The 22,779-nt window shown below is 33.9% G+C and overlaps 3 protein-coding genes across 3 annotated transcripts; 2 read left to right on the top strand and 1 right to left on the bottom strand.

Annotated features, from left to right (window-relative positions):
- Positions 1 to 1,427: 1,427 nt before the first annotated feature.
- Positions 1,428 to 10,871, bottom strand: LOC111707286 (uncharacterized; the record flags this gene model as incomplete). Its single annotated transcript, XM_023480367.1, has 7 exons — positions 10,763 to 10,871; positions 10,451 to 10,510; positions 6,875 to 6,944; positions 6,193 to 6,293; positions 5,590 to 5,634; positions 5,111 to 5,183; positions 1,428 to 1,528 (listed from the first exon to the last, which is right to left on the bottom strand). Coding segments are annotated over exons 2-7 (429 nt in total), but the record flags the coding sequence as incomplete, so codon positions are not given.
- A 4,472-nt stretch (positions 10,872 to 15,343) lies between these two features.
- On the top strand, positions 15,344 to 18,168 carry LOC111707290 (protein dpy-30 homolog). The gene is made up of 3 exons (XM_023480371.1): positions 15,344 to 15,438; positions 16,251 to 16,307; positions 17,272 to 18,168. The coding sequence occupies exons 1-3, from the start codon at positions 15,346 to 15,348 to the stop codon at positions 17,350 to 17,352; spliced, it is 231 nt and encodes a 76-aa protein (XP_023336139.1). The 5' UTR covers positions 15,344 to 15,345; the 3' UTR covers positions 17,353 to 18,168.
- Positions 18,169 to 18,473: 305 nt separating this feature from the next.
- On the top strand, positions 18,474 to 22,504 carry LOC111707289 (uncharacterized RNA-binding protein C1827.05c). The gene is made up of 6 exons (XM_023480370.1): positions 18,474 to 18,908; positions 19,398 to 19,531; positions 20,883 to 20,931; positions 21,371 to 21,463; positions 21,723 to 21,769; positions 22,399 to 22,504. The coding sequence occupies exons 1-6, from the start codon at positions 18,702 to 18,704 to the stop codon at positions 22,487 to 22,489; spliced, it is 621 nt and encodes a 206-aa protein (XP_023336138.1). The 5' UTR covers positions 18,474 to 18,701; the 3' UTR covers positions 22,490 to 22,504.
- Positions 22,505 to 22,779: the final 275 nt, after the last annotated feature.

Genomic DNA, 22,779 nt, shown 5'->3' with positions numbered 1-22,779 from the left:
ATGAGAAGGAAGGTGTACATGAATACATATCTTGATACATGTACACAATGAGAAGGAAGGTGTACATGAATACATACGTTGATACAAGTACTCAATGAGAATGTAAGTTGTACATGAACACAAACCTTGATACATATATACAATGAGAATGAAAGGTGTACAATGTACATGAATACATACCTTTATACATGTACACAATGAGAATGCAAGGTGTACAATGTACATGAATACATACCTTGATACATGTACACAATGAGAATGGATGGGTAAGGAGGATAAGAATACATACCTTGATACATGTACACAATGAAAATGGATGGGTAAGGAGGATAAGAATACATACCTTGATACATGTACACAATAAGAATGGAAGGGTAATGAGGATAAGAATACATACCTTGATACATGTACACAATGAGAATGGAAGGACAAGGAGTATAAGAATACATACCTTGATACATGTTAACGTTTTCATTTTTCAGAAAAACGATCGTTTCTTTATGATAACGACGACGAAAAATCGAAAACGAAACGATCGTTTTTTTAAAAAAGTTCGTTCTTTAAAAATGGTCGTTTTTAAAACGATCGTTTTTATAAAGTTCGTCTTTTGTTAACGATCTTTAACGACGACCCTTTGTTAACGATTGTTAACGACGGACCTTCGTTAACGATCGTTAACGACGACCCTTCGTTATCGATCGTTAACGACAACCTTCGTTAACGATCGTTTACGACGACCCTTCGTTAACGATCGTTAAAATTGTTAACGACGGACCTTCGTTAACGATCGTTAACGACGACCCTTCGTTAACGATCGTTAACGACAACCTTCGTTAACGATCGTTTACGACGACCCTTCGTTAACGATCGTTAACGACAACCCTTCGTTAACGATCGTTAACGACGACCCCTTCCTTAACGATCGTTAACAAAGAGAGGAAACCGACCTGAAGGGCATCTGTACTTATCATTGAGTAGTTTTTAAGAAAATATCAAGGAGTTTTAACTCCCCCACAACTGTTAAACATCATGTAAGACGACATTCAATAAAGTTGCATGTAATTTTTTTCCAAAAACGACCGTTTTGATAAAGTTCGTCGTTTCGTTAACGCTCGATAACAAAAACCCTTCGTTAACATGATTGTCGCTAAAAAAAAATTTCAAAAACGATAGTTTTTTTAAACAATCGTATAAAAAACGGTCGCAAATCGTTTTATTAAAAACGATCGTTTTCAAAAACGATCGCTATTCGTTTTCTAAAAGTTCAAAACGAGTGGGTCGTTTTTAAAAACGATAGATTTTTTTTGAAAACGAAACAAAAAACGATCGTTTAACGATCGTTTATCGATTGTTTACAAAAACGATTAACAACCCTAGATACATGTACACAATGAGAATGGAAGGGTAAGAAGGATAAGAATACATACCTTGATACATGTACACAATGAGAATGGAAGGGTAAGAAGGATAAGAATACAGGACAGGAACGTGAGCAGTAGAGCACAGACATCTATACTCTCAGTCTCAGCTAAATAAAGATAGATAGATAGATAGATAGATAGATAGATAGATAGATAGAAGAAAAGATAGATAAAAAGATAGAAGTATAGATAGGTTGATAAATAGATAGAAGTATAGATAGGTTGATAAATAGATAGAAGCATAGATAGGTTGATAAATAGATAGAAGAATAGATAGATAAAAAGATAGAAGTATAGATAGGTTGATAAATAGATAGAATAGATAGAAGAATAGATAGATAAAAAGATAGAAGTATAGATAGGTTGATAAATAGATAGAAGTATAGATAGATAGATAAATAAATAGAAGTATAGATAGGTTGATAAATAGATAGAAGTAATAAGTAAAGTATATAAGTAAAGTATATAAGTAAAGTATATAAGTAAAGTATATAAGTAAAGATTTAACGAAAATAATGGTGGGAAAGAAATTAATTATTCGCCACAAACTCTGATTTTCTAATCTAAATTCAACCTAATGTCTGACAGCGTCAACCTTATTGCACAGGTTAGTCCTATTGATTGCCTGCTTTATTTACCCAATGTCCGGGCGATACAGTACAAACTGGAACCGGAAAGGTTGACCCGGCTCGAAAATTCAAATGTACTACGGCTGCCCGTGTTGCGCAATTTATTTTAATTCAATCCAGTTCATAAACATTTTTTCAAGATTTACAAATATTTTTAACAAATAAAAACATTTCAAATTTGTTTATTCCATTTTATACTTATTTTTATTCTAAAATTTTACGGGCTATGTCAATTCCTTATTTTATTCTAACTGTTATCAATTTAACTGCATTTTCAATATTTATCTTTCTTTCTTTTTTAAAAGATAATTACAAAATTGTACAAAACTATTTTGACAGATATACAGTATTGCAATTTTTCACACTTTGAGATTCTAGTGGCCCTGGGAGCCTCCCCCCTGGGAAACCCCAAGTGGGAAACTGCACCCCAACATTTATTTTTGATTTTTTCAAAATAATTGGTATTAGAAATTGGACGTACATTCTTCTTATATATTCATTGGTTCAGAATTCTGCTAATCTCTGCCTCCTTTTTCATTCTGTCTGATATTTCTGGTTTGTTGCAAGGAAGTTAAGCACATTCTGTCTGATATTTCTTGTTTGTGGCAAGGAAGTTAAGCACATTCTGTCTGATATCTCTGGTTTGTTGCAAGAAAGTTAAGCACATTCTGTCTGATATTTCTGGTTTGTTGCAAGGAAGTTAAGCACATTCTGTCTGATATTTCTGGTTTGTTGCTAGGAAGTTAAGCACATTCTGTCTGATATTTCTGGCTTGTTGCAAGGAAGTTAAGCACATTTTATGTTTGTAAAATCAATTTCTCTGACATTGAACCCATGAACAATCATGAAATAAAATCTCTTGCAAGTTTTCTAGAATTTGATATTTGCTTTCTCAGAAGGTTTTCGATTATTGAATGATGACTAAACTAAATATAGATCAATACACAAATAGATCTATACACAAATAGATATATACACAAATAACGTGTATGTTTCCTAGCTCTGTTCCAGGGTGAGGAAAGAAAAATGAACACTGCACCAATCATGGAATTTTGTAAATTAGTAGGACCCACAACGTCAGTTTTGTCTAGGAGTAGATTATCAACAGTTGGACTCTTGAAACTTTTTTCTCTAATCCATCAAACTTCTTCTTAAACCACCTTGCTTTATATAGACCTAACCATACCCTCTGACTCAGAGCTCTTTCCTCCTCAAGTTCCTAGAGTTTGTCCTGCTTTGAGGAAAGCTAGAGTTGAAGAAAATAAACAAGGAATACCTGCATTCATCAGTCAACGATTTATTACCCTTTATGAAAGATAGTTCAGTGATAAAACGAACGAAAAAAAAGGATGATGAACAATAATTTTGAAACCAAACGAAATCAATTCTTTATTGAACGATTGAAGAAAAGAACAAAATGGGTTGTTACTTGTTTACAAGCGATGAATAACCAAAATTTAAAAAGCCAAAAGCGCCCGTCTCTACTTTTAACCAAAACATCGATAACGTTAAAAATTGATTACGATTTAAACCTTCCTCCCATTTTATTTTTTGCAACACTCCCATTAGGAATGTTGTTTAAATGTCCAGACAATTTGTTTTTTGTCTTTTCCCATTCTTTCTTCAGTTGATTTGTTGGAGAAATCCAATTTATTTAGTCATTATTCATTCATCCATTCATTCATCCATTCATCCATCAATCATCTCATCAACTCATCAACTCATCAACTCAACAACTCATCAACTCATCAACTCATCAACTCATCAACTCATCAACTCATCAACTCATCAACTCATCAACTCATCAACTCATCAACTCATCAACTCATCAACTTATCAATTCATTAACTCATTCATCTATTATGCCATCCATTCTTCCATCCATTTTCTGGCAAGTAATGCAAGCCTAGAACAATAGAAGAGAATTTATGCCTTTTTTTTGGCCTGTGGGTCACAAACCGAGATAATAGATAAATACAATCTAGATTACATATATATATATATGTATATATATAAAGTTGTAATCTCTGTTTGTTTGTATGTATGTCCGATCATAATTCATAATTTTGATTAGGGAACACGGGAGAACCTCGGGAAAGCTTGAGTTAATTTAAATCGTAATTTAAGACCAAGCGCGGGTAAACGGCGGGATAAACTATGTAACCTGGGCAACGCTTGGTACTTCAGCTAGTAGATATATAAAGTAATAGATAGATAGATAGATAGATAGATAATGTAAATATCAAGGTATAACATTAATATTTATGTATGGATGAAATATTGAAATATCAAACACCTTTACTAAGTCTAAACAAACACAGTGGGCAAATTAAAAATGAATTCTTTAAATTTCTTTTTTCTCAAGTTTATAAATCTATACTTGAAATTACACTGGAGCTGAGTTCGATTTAAAAAGATTTAAAATAAACAAATAGCTTTTGATGGACAAAACAGAAATTTTGACTTAAATCTATAGTAAACAAGAAATAGAATTAGAATAAAATGTATTAATAAATGTTATGAATAGAGAATAAATGTTATGAATAGAGAATAAATGATGAATAGAGAATAAATGGATGACTAGAGAATGAAAGGATGAATGAAGAATGAATGGATGAATGAAGAATGAATGGATGAATGAAGAATGAATGGATGAATGAAGAATGAAAGGATGAATGAAGAATGAATGGATGAATGAAGAATGAATGGATGAATGAAGAATGAATGGATAAATGAAGAACGAAAGGATGAATAGAGAATGAATAGAGAGTGAAAGAAGAATGAATGAATTAATAAAAAGAGAATTGATACAGATGAATTGCAAGTGAACAGAAAATGAATAATTGAATATATAATGAATGAAGAGTGAATGAAGGAATAGAGAATGAATGAATGAAGAGTGAATGAAGACTAAATAAAGAGTTAATGAAGAATGAATGGATGAAAAGAGAATGAATGGAGAATAAATGAATAGAGAATGAAAAAATAGATAAATGACTGAAAGGATGAATTGAATGAAGGAATAATGTTTAAAAATGATGAATAAATGAATTTACCCACCTAACCAAACCTCACTGGGACGTCTTGGTTCAGGTCCTTCCTTCACAGATTTCAGCGGAAAATTTGAAACTTCCTACTCACACACACACAGAGACATTGTTTAGTTACATTTACTGCCACTAAATGCCACTCACAAATCAACATCAAAACAAGATGTTCAGAAGATTAAGAAAGGAAATTACTTATTATGTTGAAAATTCAATTCAAACAGAAAAATTCACGAAAATTTAAGAACGATGTAAAAGCTCTATTGTTAATTTTAATATAAGATTATTAAAGAAATGTTATTTTTATAAATATGATTTTCAGAATTTTATCGAAAATTGAAGAGCATTACATTTTATTTTAAATAAATGATACACATTAGATATATTTAATTTGATACAATCTTAATTTATTCTTTTTGAATAAATTAAAATCTGTTCGAATTTAAATAATTTCCAATTTCAAAACTGAAAATAAAATGGCTTCTGCTATTCCTTCGTTTGATTGACACTGATCACACTCCACCTTCTATCTCTCTGCTATATTGTACATATTACCCAGTAAACCAGATCACATTGACTAAACGTCGACTTTGCAACCTTGACGTAGATATATCATCGTAAATTGTCATATTCAACCTCTAATGTCATTATATCATGTACATTACAGTATAGTGTACAAAAAGGTGTACGGTACACTGAAGTTTTACTGGACTGACTCTTGCAGCAAGTTGTACTGACATACAGCATATAAGTTGAGTATACAGACTTTATAGGTAAGGAAAAATAGCTAAAATCATAATTTAAGACCAAGTGCTAAATGGCAGGAGTAACTATGAAGAACCTAGGCAGGGCTGGTTCCCATGCTAGTGTAACAATATGTACATATGTCCCTGTACATATATGTACATATATGTACATATATCCCTTGGCAGGGCTGGTTCCCAAGCTAATATAACAATATGTACATATACCCCTTGGCAGGGCTGGTTCCCAAGCTAGTATAACAATATGTACATATATCCCTCTACATATATGTACATATATCCCTTGGCAGGGCTGGTTCCCAAGCTAGTGTAACAATATGTACATATATCCCTGTTTATGTGTTTGTGCGAGAGCATTATGTCCTGGAGATTTAGCAGATCTTGGTCCGAACCCTCCTCCTCGAACAGGGCCAGAGGGAGCTATACTCTCACCTGAAAGGGATTGTTCACACATTTTGAAATTAGGAACATTTTAGATAAAATTGCTAATGTTTTTTAATTTGAAATATTTTTCATGATTTTTAAAAAATGTTCAAAATTTTGGAAGGAAACCTGTAGTTTCATCTTACAATCAAAATGTTCTGGATTTCATTATAACGTTATAACAACATTGTTGCAACATTTCTTGACTTTACTGCCTGTTGTTAAGACGTTGCAGCAATGTTGTTGAGATGTTGCAGCAACTTTGTTGAGATGTTGCAGTAACTTTGTTGAGATGTTGCAGTAACTTTGTTGAGATGTTGCATCAACGTCGTTTATACATTGCAGCAATGTTGTTGATATGTTGCAGCAATGTTGTTTGATATGTTGCATTAACGTTGTTTAGAAGTTGCAGCGATGTTGTTGATATGCTGCAGCAACTTTGCTATAAGATGTTGCATATGCGTTATACATTGTTTAGACGTTGCAGCCACATTGTTTAGACGTTAAAGCAATGTTGTTCAGATGTTGTAGCAACATGTTGCTACGTCACAAGAAATTCATATTATCATTATGATATGTTCTTTGTTTACCTATAGCAGGAGGACGGTGCATATTTTCCCACTGCTTAAGAACACTCTCCCCCTCCTCGGAAAATAGAACCTAGCGGGGGTTCAATATGGGGAACTTTGTTTTAGGAACATTTAGTTTCAATGGAACCTGCATTTTCTAGCTGAAAGTTTATCATTTTAAATTGTGGTTTCTCATTTAAAAGCAAGTTACTGAGTTCTGGTTCGAGATTCAACCTGGGAGAAAGGAATAGAAGAGAGATATAACTGACACGGTTTGCCCTACCATATGATTATACATGCTTTGCAGACTGGTACTCCATTTGTGAATGAAATATTCAGAAAAGGTTATTGCATATGCGGTAATTGAACATCAGACAAATATTTCTTATTCAAATGGAGTACCCGTCTGCAAAGCATGTATAATCATATGGTAGGGCGGGCCGCGTCAGTTGTATCTCCCTTCTATTCCGTACTCCCTGGATTTAGCACTTTTCAAGATAAACAATTAAGTACTTTATCCTGTTTTCAAGTAAAGGTTTAAAGAAGAGGACAATTGTGTTTTGGACAAACTATAAATGTAATGTCTTCTAATTTGCTTGCAAGTTTTTAAATAGTCCAATTCAGTTTTGATCTGGACTTGAACTAGGAAAAAGCTGTGATGATCTCTGGATCAGAGTCCTATAACCAGTTATCTTGTACTTGGACTGCAAGTTTCTAAAAAGTCCAGTTCAGTTTTGATCTGGACTTGAACTAGAGAAAAAGCTGTGATGAGCTCTGGATCAGAGTCCTATTACCAGTTATCTTGTACTTGGCCTGCAAGTTTCTAAAAAGTCCAGTTCAGTTTTGATCTGGACTTGAACTAGGAAAAAGCTGTGATGATCTCTGGATCAGAGTCCTATAACCAGTTATCTTGTACTTGGACTGCAAGTTTCTAAAAAGTCCAATTCAGTTTTGATCTGGACTTGATCTAGGGAAAAGCTGGGATGATCTCTGGATCAGGGTCCTCAAACCAGTTAAAAACTGTTTTGAGGACCAGCCTATACTAACTTTTGTTGCAGAAATCATGCTGGGTCAGCTACATACTGGGTACACTAGACGGGTTGGTAGGAGTAAACACTAGACGGGTATCCTTGTGCTTGTGATTGGTCTTATGTGAAGAAGTCAAGAATATTAAAGATGATGTATGGAAGGAAGGAAGGAATAAGAATAATATCCGTAAAATGCTTACAACATATACATCCAAAATTTTACAAGATATTCAAGATATGGCATAAACTATGTGCATTTATACAACTAGGGATGGGTATCTGTTTTATGAACAAACAGACTTTTTGTAAAAAATGGTGTTGCTCAGAATGAAAAACGAACAATGGACGAAGGACTTGAATTTTTCAGCTAAATGAAAAAACAATCCTTTTTTGGCTCAGTTTCATTTGCCATAATATCTTTGCCATAATTACACTTGCCATAATATCTTTGCCATAAGTAACATTTGCCATAAGTTACGCTTGCCATTAGTCACACTTGCCATAAGTTACACTTGCCATAAGTTACACTTGCCATAATGGTTACACTTGCCATAATTAACTACCTGAAGGAAAATATGAAAATTAGATTTACCAGAAATAGAAGAACCAACTTCAACATGAAATATTTACAAAAAAAAAGATTTAAAATAAATCTAAAGAAAAGACACATTAAATATATGAAAAGTGTGCAGGAGGACAATGTAAAAAAAAACTGTTTAAAAAGTGTCAAAAATCGGGTATAATTTTAACAATTTGTATAAAAACCGGAATATAGTGTGTAAATTGAAAAATTGGTACAAAGGTTGAAAGTTGAAACTTGTGTTTGAAATTTTATCATTTTTGAAAATTCAAAACTCAAGAAAAGAGTTTAAAAAATATTATGAGAAACATAAAAAGCAATTTTAAAAATGAAATCTTTAAATAAAAATTTGACGAAAAAGCGCAATTCTTACTTTTTTTCATGTGATTTTTCAAATTGATAAACTGTAGGGAGAGGGGGGCCGCTTCTTCCCACTTATTACCGGGGGGGGGGGGGGCACTGCCCCCCCCAGTTTCCCCCCGGGCTTGATTCAAATTAGGGGAAATGATTTGGGGGTTAATGAATATAATGATAATCCTGTTTTCTTAACTATATCCTTAGGGTGTGGACAAGCACTTAAAGAGACTGTTCTATGTTTTTATTCACGTTCCCTGCTAATAAAAACTTTAGCATAGATTGTGTACTTTGTTGGTAACATTCATTTCCACATTTTAGGCAAGATTTTGTAACTGTTCCCTATATAGTAAAGGAATCGAGTCTTTGCCACAAACTCAAAATTTTTAATCCCTATATCTTAGCCAACTGAGGGTGTGAACCTTTGATATTTCAAACTTTAATTAATTTTTCTAACAGTACATAGTTTGAAATATCTACGGTCTACGACATTGGGTTAAAAAGATATAGAGATGGGCGTCTTCTTCCTTTTCTAAAATATATGTTTCGTTCTGTTCTGTTCGTTCCCATGAAAAAACGATTGTTCCCTAGAAACGACGTTCAGCCCTTGAGCTGGGCGTGTTCTTACTTTTTTAAATCGTTCGTTCCGTTCTGTTCGTTCCCGTGAAAAAATGAGCGCTCCCCAGAAACGACGCCTAGGCCCTCAAGCTGGGCGTCTTCTTACTTTTTTTAAATGGTACGTTCCTTTCTGTTTGTTTCCGTGAAAAATAAGCGTTCCCAGGAACGAGGCCTAGCCCTTGAGCTGGGCGTCTTCTTACTTTTTTATTGTTCGTTCAGTTTCGTTACGTTCGTTCCCATGGAAGAGTGATTGTTCCCCAGGAATTACGCCCACCCATAGATACTGAGGAGGAGATGAGAAGGTTTACAATGATTAACAAATTCCTTATATAAAATATTTCAAACAGAAATACAGTGCGTTTTCTGTAGTTAAGATTGATTCGGAACGACTGGCATTTTGTGACATGCCTATACATTTTAAACAAAAATCCACATGGCTCAACCCCACATTCTACATATTAGAATAACATAAAAACAGACGATGCAGCGCTTTGACTTATAAAAGGGACTGTAAGCATTATTTCAAATAACCCTCTTTGTAAAGATGACGATGCCCGTTTTACAACTTTATCTGCTCAATAATGTGGAAGATATTGTCTTTTCTCTAGGTTAAAATGTATTTGGAAACTACAAATAAAAAAGCTAAATTTTAAACGTTTGATATCTAACTCTATAATGATCATCCAAAGGTTTTTATGGGTACTGTTGTGAATCGGGAATTATCAGTCCCTTTGAGGATTACCGGATATCATACATTTTTAAAGGTTGTCAACCACGAATATTGAGTTCAGCTGTTTAGCCAGATACCCAACGCAAATATTCTTAGCTTAGTTCAGTTTAACACAGTCAGTAAACATTTACAAACTGTTGGGGTAAGACGGCTTGCAGTTTAACGTCATGAACGTACATAAATAAAAATAGAAAGGTTCCTTAATTGTTACTTTAGTATTTATAAAATTTTAAATTCGAATTAATTTTAGAATAAAACACTATTTAGACAGATCCGCCATATTGTTCCTTAGGACCGGAAGCACTCCCACCACGTGGTTTCTCCATATATCAGCTGTTTCAGCTGTTCTATAAGTTCAGCCATTTTGTGATTAGTAAATCAATAATTAAAAACCAATGTACAAATTTCAGAGGAAAATAAGGTAATTACTGAAAGTAAAATTGAATTGATAAATTGGTTAAAATGTTTCTCATATTTCTCTTATTATCTTCTGAATGACAATTTTAGTAAATGAAAGCAAAAATAAGTAAAATAATTGACATACGGAAAAAAAAGATTGAATAATAAATTTATTCATAAAAAATATGTCTAAAAATAACCTGGCTAAAGTTCTAACTATTTTGTTTGATCTAGGTTTGGAGTATCTAATCCCGGTCTTAAATGTTCTTAAGAGGGTTCTTCAAATCTATTTCCTCCAAGTTAACATATTTATCTGAAATGATATAAAGGTAAAAATAAGTTTGGTAAAACTAAAATCTGAGTATAGATAGATCTACTGATGGGTCCGTTTTTATGCATTTTATGAGGTTCCACCATAATCTAAATGTAAATTTCCTATTTCAAAATTGTTTGCTTATAGACAATTTTACTTTTGTTACATTATGTTAAATTTTTACTCAAAAATTTGTATGATGTAATAATAGCAAACTTTTCGAGAATACAACTTTGCAATGTGTTAAATAACTCAGATCTTTGTGGACCACTTTAAACTCCAAAAAACCTTAAATCTCTTTAAACAAACCTCAAAGGTAAAAACGATGCGCTTCAGTACATAAACCCCCGCCCCTACCTTACATATATATNNNTTAGTATTTAAACTAGAGCTTGCATTAGTTAACGCTGAAGCTTCATCATTATTTCAACATTATAGTTGTAAACAAACTTTGCAAAATTTGGTTTTTGGGGATGAATAGGGTAGGATGGACAGTCAAATGGTGATTTTAAAAAGTCAGAAATGCTTAATAACCTTTTTATTAATCAAGCTACAGGGCTAAAATTTATATATTTGAAAAGCCCCGAAAAAATGGATGTATTAACATTTGTCACATGTTAATGTTTGTCAAAAATAAAAATAATTATTTTTGTAAATTTTTCCGACATACTTTTTGAACTTTTTTTGAAATCCTCCCTTGCACCCTAACCATTAAAATTAGAGGTGTATTTTTTAATAAGCAGGCCTTGAAAATTTGGACTAGGGACATGTATCTGCCCTCCCTATATCAACTCTAAGGGCAAAATCATAGGGGTGGTTGGGAACACCCCCTCCAGCCTATAATTAGACAAAAATAGCCCATGCCGGGATAGGGTTAATTTCTTTTTGGCCATCTCGGTTGGACATATATCTTTCTTAACTGAAGTCATTTATTACTTTTGACCTTTTTTAAAGTTTTCGACTAAGTAAATTTTTTAAATTTTTTTGGGAATTCTGGTCTATAGAGAATTAGATCTAAAAGTATTCTGATCTATAGAGAATTAGATCTAATAAAAGTATTCTGATCCATAGAGCATTAGATCTGAAAGTATTCTGATCTATAGAGAATTAGATCTAAAAGTATTCTGATCTATAAAGGATTAGATCTAAAAGTATTCGGATCTATAGAGAATTAGATCTAAAGTACTATACAGAATTTGATCTAAAAGTATTCTGATCTATAGAAAATTAGATCTCATAAATGTATTCTGATCTATAGAGAATATGATCTAAAAGTATTCTGATCTATAGAAAATTAGATTTAATAAAAGTATTCTGATTTCTGATCTATAGAGAAGAATTAGATCTAATAAAAGTATTCTGATATATAGAGAATTAGATCTGAAAGTATTCTGATCTATAGAGAATTAGATCTCAAAGTATTCTGATATATAGAGAATTTGATCTAAAAGTATTTTGATCTAAAGAGAATTAGATCTGAAAGTATTCTGATCTATAGAGAATTAGATTTAATAAAAGTATTCTGATCTATAGAGAATTAGATCTGAAAGTATGAAGTATAATCTACCATGATGTGCAATTCTAATTCATTATCTGTATTAATAATATTATTATCTTAACTATTTGTATGTTGACCCAGCCGGGCTAGCCCGGTCAGTTCATTTTTACCTGTTTATAAATAAAGTAGTTGAATATCATTTGTTGATTAGAACGGACGTATACAGAGCATCTATCTATCTATTTATATGACAACCCTTGATCAACCCTAAAGAGAACTAACTAAAGAGAACTCATCTCTCTGGATTGAGATGCGTGCACGGAGAAGTGGAGATGTCCGGAGAATAGATCCTCAACGGGAAGTCGGGGAGCAGAGGACGATTACAGGAAAATCCTCGAATCACTAGAGAGCGCTATCAGAGAGAGAACCTTAATGGAGTCCCAACAATCGGAGAATAAGTTAAAAGGTTGCAGATATGATTGCTGGAAACATACTATAAACACTTTTAACTTTTTGTGAATGCTGGTACGGAGTAATTTAAAAACAGCAATTTTTAGAAAAAACATATATATATATGACTATCCAACCCCCCTCTGTTTATTTTCTACATATGCTTAAAAACGGCCTGCACACGTACTGAGCGTTCAAACTTCTTTACTTGTTCAAGTTCATTATTGAACACATACTATCCATACGTACAGGTGTACATCAAAACCAAACCGATTTTTTTTGCAAGAAAATTCGTGCAGTTATTGCACAAAGGCTTTTTTACGTATCGAGGAAAAACTGAATTCTGAAGAAAATCTGGGTTTTTGCGTTTTTCGTTATTTTAACTATTTCGTTTTTTCGACCTTTTTCGTTATCTCGAGCTATTTTGTTATTTTTCGAGAAATAATTCCAGGAATTGAATTAATCCTAAATTAAACCAATCGGCAATCAGTGACACCCACTATACTCCGGCCCGCTCACACAACTGCACTCCCTGCACCTCTGGCCCCACTTTTTAGGTCACATATTTATCATAAAAAAATTACAAAGAAAGAAACCAAAATGTTAACAGTGTCTAATATGAGTATGATAATGTAATCATATGTTTAAATTAAACAGCTATATGGAAGTTGTTTTTTAACTGAAACTCATTCAGAACATAATTAATGTCCAAATATTTAAATATTTCATATTTGTGCACATGTAATGCATTAAATATTATTTATTTTCATTATTCAATATTCAAGCTCAATATTGTACAAAAATTTCAATTTTTCGTAATCGTGGGTATTGCGCGATTTGGTGCAACAACTATATGACATAATCGCTAAAACGCGAAGCTGTTGAGCTTGAGAATCTACCGTTCCGTGGAAACCCTAAACGGAAGACTTAAACTTTTTTGTTAAGTAGCGCGCTCGGTCAAACGGCTGGTTTCACACTAAACTAAGTAAAATTAGCCTATGAAACGCAGCGCAGATACTGTAAAAACTTGGTCGCGCCATCAAAGTTGAAACCGGGCGACATAGGGGAGGGGGACGGCGATACTTGCCGGGTGTCACCTAGGCCAGTTTAAGGGGTGGGTCTTGTCCGCATTCAGATTGACCCTATAAGTATACTGTGGACTAGGTTTCAAAATAAGGCGATGCGGCCACATGTCCAACAGTGGCGTACGAGGGGGGGCCGCCCCCGCCCCCTCTACGCGTGCCCCCCCCTGATCGAGGCTGAGGGGGGGGCACCCATGGGGGAGGCTCTTTTAATATTACATCTGCTTGCATTTCCCTTCCTCAGGCCAGGCACAGTGGCGTACCATAGGGGGGGGGCAGTTAGTCCTCTTGCCCCCCCTGGGAGTTCCAGGCGGAGCACTGCCCCCCGGAAAATACTAAATTAAAAGGAAACTACGTTTAAAAAGTAACACCTGACAATGACAGAGACTAAGGATTTGTCTAAATTCACTGTTAATACAAGGAGAGAAAAGTTTTAGCCTTCTAAAGAGAATACTTCATTACACAAGATGTACTATGACGGAGAGCAGACTTAACGATCTTGCACTTATAGCTTTACACCCTATAAGGCTATCTGAGCTCTCTACTAAAAAAACATTGAAATGTTTGTGCAAGCAAATCCCAGAAAATTGTAGCTTAAAAGAGTTGGAGAATTTGTAAATTGAGTAAATTCTCAAAAAATTTCAGAAGACATTTCGTTTATTAGTAAAAATATAATTTTTAATGATGCTGTGATTATTGATTTAGTTAGCTGTGATGGAGTTAAGTGATAAATTTGTAAAGTTTAAAAGTTAGTTTTTCAAGCAAAGGAATAATTTTTAGACTCCATGAAGTTAGTATAACCACCCAAAAATGTAGTCTTTTTGGTGTATTTTTATGGTGAACAAAACAAGTCCAGGTGGGGGGGGGGGGGCAAAAAAATTTAAAAAAGGTATCAATATTTTTTCAAAAAAGGGGTTTTTAAGGGGGGGGGGCACAATGTTGCCCCGGGGGGAACCCAAATTTTTTTTTTGCAATTGTGCTCCCCCTAAACAAAAGCCCTCGTACGCCCCTGTTGTCCAACCTACAGCTGTAAAACCACGTGCTAGTAGGTCGGAAGTGTATCATAGCGGATGTAGCGTATGTCAGAAGTGGAGTATAGCGGATATGCGTAGATCGAAAGATACACCATCGCATTGTTTTCAATTTGATTAGTTGATTGTAAATGTCGAAACAAGATTAATAATATAACGCGGTAATTTTAGGATTATGCGCAGATATACAAACCAACCACATGTGTTTACAGTCCGACGAATTTTGTGCTAAAACCGGCCGGATATTAAAGAACAAGTTTTTTCATCTCACATTGATAATATTGACGACTCTTGATTAAATTTTGATTCCTGCCGAAGTTTTTCACTTATGATTTGGCAGTTAAATCATTTTTATCATTAATTTTCTTAGACGAGAATGTAAATTATAATTGACCTTATTCAGATAAATATGGCCGGGAAAGATGATAGTTCTGCGGCCAAAAAGCCGAAAACAGATTCCTCTGATATCAAGTCCATGACAAGTAAACAATATCTAGATCAGGTACTTAGCAATATTAACAAGGTGAAATTAGGTGGAAAAAATAATCAAAACAGCCAAAAGCTATTTTCCACCTAATTGCTTTATCTTGTACTGTTAATATAATCACCAATTTGTAATTGTAAACTCGTTCTGTACACAGATTCATGTACTTCAGCAATGAACTTTATCTATCTATCTATCTATCTATCTATCTAACAAGTTTAGAATGAGTTAAATTCCTACAGAACGCCTTTTAAACCCGTCAGCCGCCCCCCCTAACATAGCGCTAAATTATTACAAATGGTGAAAAGGGTAAATGCCATGTTGCCCTAGCCTGTGTTACCCGCGGCGCTCGGCCCCCTAGCCTGTCCTAGCTTTAATAACACACTCTAGGAAATTACACGATTAACATAAATTTAAACAATATTAGGTTGAAATCTTAAAATTTGTTCAGTACACAAAGTTCAACAGACTTTTGTTATGGAACAATCTATCTTGTTTACGTCAGTTTAGAAGAACCGTAGAAGTTGTTTATAAATACCCTCCATTCGAATACCTGATTCATAAAACCTGTACCTTGGTCTGAAAAAATGTTTTCTGTCCGAATATCGACAACTATAATATGTGGTTTTCAAGTGATATACATGCAACTGGACAAAGAATTTAACTGATCAATTTAATTACTTTAAGAAAGAAAATCGATGATATCTTCAGTCTTTCACTGAAGAAGATAAACAATGGTGAGAATCGGGCATACAATTCTTTGATTGAAGGGACGCATAAAATAACGCTAAGAGTCCCTTTAATTTGTTAAGTTTTGTAAATATTTTTAGATGGTGGTTCCACAGTTGCTTAAAGCACTCACAGCGGTGAGCACAGAACGACCCCAGGTACATAGTCCCTCTCCCCCCCCCCTCCTATAGTTGCGCCACTACACACGTTCATAGAGTATCTTATCACATCATATCATATTCTTATCGTATTGTATCAAAATCACTATATCCTATTCTTATTTCATCGTATCATATTCTCATTGAATCATATTATTATTACACCATATCATATTCTTATTGTATCTTAACATTATCACATCTTATCATATTCTTATCGTATTGTATCATAATCACATCACATCATATCATATTCTTATTGCATCGTATCATATTTTCATTGTATCATATTATTATCACACCATATCATATTCTCATAGTATCATATTATTATCACACCATATCATATTCTTATTGTATCCTAACATTATCACATCTGATCATATTCTTATTGTATCATATCTTAATCATATCTTATCATATTCTTATTGTATCGTATCTTAATCATATTTTATCATATTAATATTTAATCGTATCTTAATCATATCATATCATATTCTTATCTTATCTTGCATATAAATTGTGATTGTTTGGGGCAGGGGGAAAGAAATATATATAAGACTTTACTATGTCGCCAATTTTATGGAATATGACAATATATGTTAAATATTTCACATACTTATTTTATTAAATCTGACACGAATAGTAACTAAGATGCAATTAGTGGCAGATTTCATGGAATAAGTTACAATTGTTGTAATTTTCACCCAAATTAATCCAATATGAACCCCTGCTTTTATTTTTAATTTTCATGAGGAGTTTATATTTTCTAAATTAATTCTACCCCCCGGGCCCCATTTTTGGCAAATATTTTTTTTAGAGTTTTTATGCTTAATTGGGGTAATAACTGATTTTTGGGTAACTAGTAACCTAAAGAATGAAAACACACTTACTTATTTCTCATCCCCNATGGGGGGGGTTCTGATAAATATACACCCCTGATTTTCATTAAATTTTGTTCCAGGATCCTATTCAGTTCTTGGCCGACTACCTCCTTAAACATAAAGATGACGTATCAGAAACAGAATCTGTTTCATCTTCATAGATTAATCCAGATCAGAATCTGTATCATCTACATAGAATAATCTAGATCAGAAATTGTATCATCTACGTAGAATAATCCAGATCAGAAACTGTATCATCTACATAGAATATTCCAAATCAGAAACTGTACCATCTACGTAGAATAATCCAGACAATCATCTGTATCATCTACGTAGAATAAACCAGACAAGCATCTGTATCATCTACGTAGAATAAACCAGACAAGCATCTGTATCATCTACGTAGAATAAACCAGACAAGAATCTGTATCATCTACGTAGAATAATCCAGACAACAAACTGTATCATCTAAGTAGAATAATCCAGACAAGAAACTGTATCATCTACGGAGAATAAACCAGACAAGCATCTGTATCGTCAAACAAAAGAGAAAAAATCCTTGTTCTTCTTCTTTAAAATTGTTTACAAATTAACTAGTTCTATGGCTGCCCGAATACATCACTTTAAAGGGAATAATGACGGAATTTCAAGTGACTCCATATTTATAGAGTACGATTCACGCAGGTATTGTGTCTGATAAAGAATGCATAAGATAAATTCTCTTTTTTTTCTCGAAAAAGTGAGAAAAAAATATGGAAATGTACACAATATCTTCCAAGGTTCAATTTGGAATATCCAGTCTATAAATGGAGTCACTTTCTACTCTCTATGCTTAATTCAAATTGCATTGACCCCGATCCCGTAGTTCAAATTATACTCGTTTTTTAAATGTAGAGAGATAGGTAGTTAAATATGTTTTGTCTTTCAGTCTTGTAATTGAATTTTCTTACATTGTTGAAATGTATTCACTAATTCTACACCTATCTTTGTCTTGATTTAAGGGGACTGTAAGCGTAAGCGTGACCTTCCATTTATTAAGAGGCATGTACAATTCTCAGCGGTACCCTTTAAACCTTTGTCCGGACAAAAATTTGGTAGATGCAGGAAGACTCGAGGTTACAGTGTACACTGCTCTCTCCGTACACTGTACTCTAGTGTACACTCGCGCGGTTTCTTGGCACTACATAAATAAGAATATCTGATATCCTTGATCAAACAAAGGTTTAAAGGGTATCGTTGTAAATAGGACATTCCACTCAAAAAATTGAAGGTCACTTGAAAGTCACTTGAAATTACGCGTACAGTCCCTTTATGTTCAAGTGAAAAACTAATTCTCGTCATTCTGTGTCGATTTTTAAACCTAACTGAAAAAAATCACATTTTCTTGACTTTGTAGTGTTTGAAAATTCCGCGTGATTGACAACATTACGCTTAATTTCTTATATTTATTTATTTATTTATTTTCTCAACCTTTTTAGAAAGGAAAAATAGCAGTACAAAGCTTAGTTTTATGATCTATAAAAGTTGTCTAGCTTGTAGCACGGTTATTAATTTAAAACTAGCCGGGCCCCCTAAAAATGTAATTTCAGAAATAAAAATAAAAATGGGAAAGAAAGTGAAAGCCGCGTCTGCCCGAAAACCGGTTCCTGCAAAGATTGAAAAAATTTCTAAAAGCAAGAAACCGATGTCCGTTGTCACAAAGGAAACTATAGATAAGGTAGGAGTATATATTTTCTTGAACTATCTTCCCTAATCATGTCGGGTAATTTTGTGCAGAACTGCACATTTTATTAAGTGTTTTATTACTGGCTTTGGTTTAGAAAGTATCAATAAAGTTACCTTCTAATGTTCAACCCCCCCCCCCCCCCCCAAGAGTATAAATAACGGTGTCAGGTATGTTCCCAAAGGCATTTTCCTAAGCGGCAACTTTCCAAAGGTTTGGTTAAGCCTTCTGAGGCCTGTAGGCTGGAATGAGCACGGCGGCTAGGATGGGCTAGGGGACCGAGAGGTTGGGCTAGGGGGGGGCCGAATGCTGCGGCTAGGAGAGACTTGGAAAATTGCCTGGTTGGGAAGTTGCCACAGGGGAAAACATCCTTGGGAAGCTGTCGCGTGGGAAAAGACCTTTGGGAAAGCACCTAACGTCTCTAAAATGACCCCCCCTCCACCTCTCCATAAAATACTGGAAAATATTTACCTCTCGGATAAGGTTCTGCCGAGTGTGGAGACGGACGCGGTATTGAAGGAGATTAGCGTGAAGAGCCAGGCGGCGGAGAGGAAGGAGGAAAAGGAGGAGGGGGCTCATGAGAAGGTGAAAGTCAAGAGGAAGGATTCCCTAATCAAGTAAGTTTTTTTAATGAAAAGGCAAAATTTGAGAGAAAAATAATAGCTAAAGTCTTGAGTTTTGTCTCAGAAATACTCAAAATTTCAATTTTTCTTAAAAATAGTAATCGCCTGTGTCGCAATACAATTTCTACCCCCCCCCTCAATGTTCCAGAATTGCGCCTTTGTGTCACACAATTAGTACAATCATTGAACTTAAAAGTACTCTAGTGGTATTTGCAATTAATAAAGAAATTATTCAAGTTTTTAATTTGATCTCTTACATCGAAATATGATTTCTAAAGCTAAGAGAGGCTGTAAGCGTAATTAAAAGTGACCCTCATGAAAAAATGGCAATGTCGGATTTTATCAATTATTCCTTACTGTTGTCCTGCAGTAGAAATGCGCAAATCACTTTTGTAGAGAAATCACTATTAATATAATCAGTTTTCAAAATTACAAGCATTGACATCTAGTGCTAGGTCAGACAAAGCTTTTAAGGGTACCGTTGTGAATGGTTATTGTAATCTTTGCCTGGAGGGTCACTTTAAACTGCGCTTACAGTCATTTTATCCATTTAAAAAATAGAGGTCGTCTTTACTATAATTTTTGTAATATTTTATTATACCAAGGCTACATCAGTGTACAATATTTTTTTATTAAGGAACTTTACTGAAATTACACTTATTTCACGGAAATTCCACTGTATTTCAAGGAATTTTCACTGTATTTCTTGGAAATTCCACTGTATTTCAAGGAAATTCCATTGTTCCACTAGAACGACCCTCATTTTACTTTTTATTTATTTCATTTAACACTTTTTCGGAACATTTGGTTCTTTTGATTAATCTTTAAAATCATTTTTGAAATGGGTAAATACGAGACATATTTGTAATACAATATATTCATTACAATTTTCACTCGACTAAATTTTTTCGTATTTTATTTTTGTCAATTTTGTATTTTTTTCTTAATCGTTTTCATGTACTTTGAACTTTGAAGTGTGCTGAATGCTAAGTGTTTGATACCATTGAACATTGATTTATAAGCAGTTCTTAGGATCCGGATCCTTTAGATCCGCAAAATTTTGGCAAAATTTTGGCAAAAATATGCGGATCCACGGATTCGGATTCAAGAGGCAAAATATATTTATACCAAAAACTTAAAAAAACTTTTTTACTCTCAAACCAAAGAGAGTTGAGGCATAAAATTAAGCGCGATAAGAAGAAAAATAATTTGACAATTCTGCTTTGTTAAAAAAATTCAGTAAATGTTTATGACCTGGATCCGGATCCATTTTTTTGTCCAGCACGGATCCGGATTAATCAAATAGAACCCAAGAATCGCTGTTTATAAGTTGTGTTATTATTAGGAGTACAGAGAAGAATGCTAAAAAGCTGAAGAAGGATTCAGTAGAAAAGGGAAGGGTATATATTTTAGAATAAAAAAGAACGTACCATATAATTTACCCCCTTTACAATACTTAAACCTTAAAGGAGCTGTAGTCTGAATTTCAAGCGACTACGTTGATTAGATTCTATCCAATTTACTACGGTATCCTTAAAAGCTTTGTCTGATCAGAGCTGAAAACTTTAGAATAGGATATCCTAAATCCCGATATGTAAATTAATCTGGAGATTAATAACAAGAGGAGAACAATCATTATTTAATCTGGATATTAAGAAAAAGAGGAGATCCAGCATTAATCTCGATATCCCCCATTCTAAAGTTTTCAGCTCTGGATTGAAAGAAATATTTTTGGTTTTCTCGTTGAAAGAATGTTCTATTGTGGTTAATTATACTCAATTCTGAAATAAAATAGATGAATAAGCTTTAAATAAAAAAATTTACCCTGAAAAGGAGAATACTGAAACTATCCCAGCTGACCCCGAGCTACAGGATAAATCCTACCTTTCCCTCGACAACCCAGCAGAGGACGACAAAAAGATCAAGGAAAACAACAATAAAAGACGCGGGATAATTCAGAACAAAATGGCGGCGAAATTTTAGCCGACATTGGAAAGGTTTTGTAGATTATGGGAGGGAAAAATGTAGAATTTAAAAAATGTTTTTGTGCAAATTTTATGAGAAACACGAATTTAAAAAGAGAAAATTTAGCAAGAAGATGTTTAACCATGTGTAGCAAATTTCAATCAAAGCCACTTATTGCTTAATTGATAAGTTTGTTTATTATTGTGTGATTTAAAAACAGGTTCCGTCTTATTCCTACAAGAAAAACAGAGGAGTAGTTTATATCAGGTAAAAGCTAGCAAATGATATTAAGATCAAAAATTCTCTACATCAAAGGGACTGTAAGCTCAATTTAAAATGACCCTTCATGAAAAGCTGTCAATGCCCGATTCACAACGTCACCATTAAAACCTTAATCTGATTAAAAATGTTGAAGAAACCGTCTTTTTTCTGACTCAAACAGTGTTTATTTCTGTGAGCTTCTCCTTTGCTTCTTATAAACAAGAAACCTATCTCACATATCAGAAAAAGTTTCAATGGTACCGTTGTAAATCGGACATTGCCATCTTAAAATGGAGGTTCACTTGAAATTACGCTTACAGTCCCTTTGAGTAGGAAATAAACATATGTTTTATGAATAACCTTAGTCTTACGGAAACTAAATCCTGGGGTTAAAAAAACGAATTAGAAGTACGAGCTATACAAGTAATGATCTGAAAGTTTCCCCATCTTGAGAAATACCATTTTGGGAAGAACATTTTTTCCCCCCAGAAGTGGGGAAAGCAAAAGATTTCTAGGGGAAAATAAATGATTTCTGGGTAAAAATTATAATAATGTCCCATTTTCATTTATTCCTCAAATCATCTCTATAAAATATACACCCCTGATTAAACAATGAACAATTCCTTTAATTTTAGTCACATCCCTCACGGGTTCTACGAGGCCCAGATGAGGGAGTTCTTCTCTCAGTTCGGGACCATTACAAACCTCAGGTATATACATTACTAGCTTGGGAACCCAGCATGGCCCAGGGGAGTCATAGTTAATCCCACCGTATACCCGATAATTGTCGTAAATTACGATTTTAGCTATTTTTTCCAGTTGGACCCACTTAATTTAGAATCTCAAAACCAAGTTAAAAACATTCCCGTGAGTCTCCCGAGCAGTGCTTAGGGTCCATTTAATTTTGATGGGGATCCGGATCCTGGATCCAGGTCCAGGTCATTTCTTTTTACTGATATTTTTTAACAAAAAATAATTTTAAAATTTTTTGTTTAATTTTTTTCGCTTATTTTTAT

This window comes from Eurytemora carolleeae, unplaced genomic scaffold (genome assembly GCF_000591075.1).
Source record: "Eurytemora carolleeae unplaced genomic scaffold, Eaff_2.0 scaffold708, whole genome shotgun sequence".
In the NCBI taxonomy this organism is placed as follows: Eukaryota; Metazoa; Arthropoda; class Copepoda; order Calanoida; family Temoridae; genus Eurytemora; species Eurytemora carolleeae.
The sequence above is the reverse complement of the archived record's forward strand: the minus strand, read 5'-3'. Positions and strand labels throughout refer to the sequence as shown.

Coding starts and splice junctions, on each gene's coding strand:
- LOC111707290 (XM_023480371.1), top strand. CDS start 15,346: ATGGCCGGGAAAGATGATAGTTCTGCGGCCAAAAAGCCGAAAACAGAT. Junction 15,439..16,250: donor GTAAACAATATCTAGATCAG/GTACTTAGCAAT, acceptor AAATATTTTTAG/ATGGTGGTTCCACAGTTGCT. Junction 16,308..17,271: donor TGAGCACAGAACGACCCCAG/GTACATAGTCCC, acceptor ATTTTGTTCCAG/GATCCTATTCAGTTCTTGGC.
- LOC111707289 (XM_023480370.1), top strand. CDS start 18,702: ATGATCTATAAAAGTTGTCTAGCTTGTAGCACGGTTATTAATTTAAAA. Junction 21,464..21,722: donor AGGACGACAAAAAGATCAAG/GAAAACAACAAT, acceptor ATTTAAAAACAG/GTTCCGTCTTATTCCTACAA. Junction 21,770..22,398: donor AGAGGAGTAGTTTATATCAG/GTAAAAGCTAGC, acceptor CTTTAATTTTAG/TCACATCCCTCACGGGTTCT.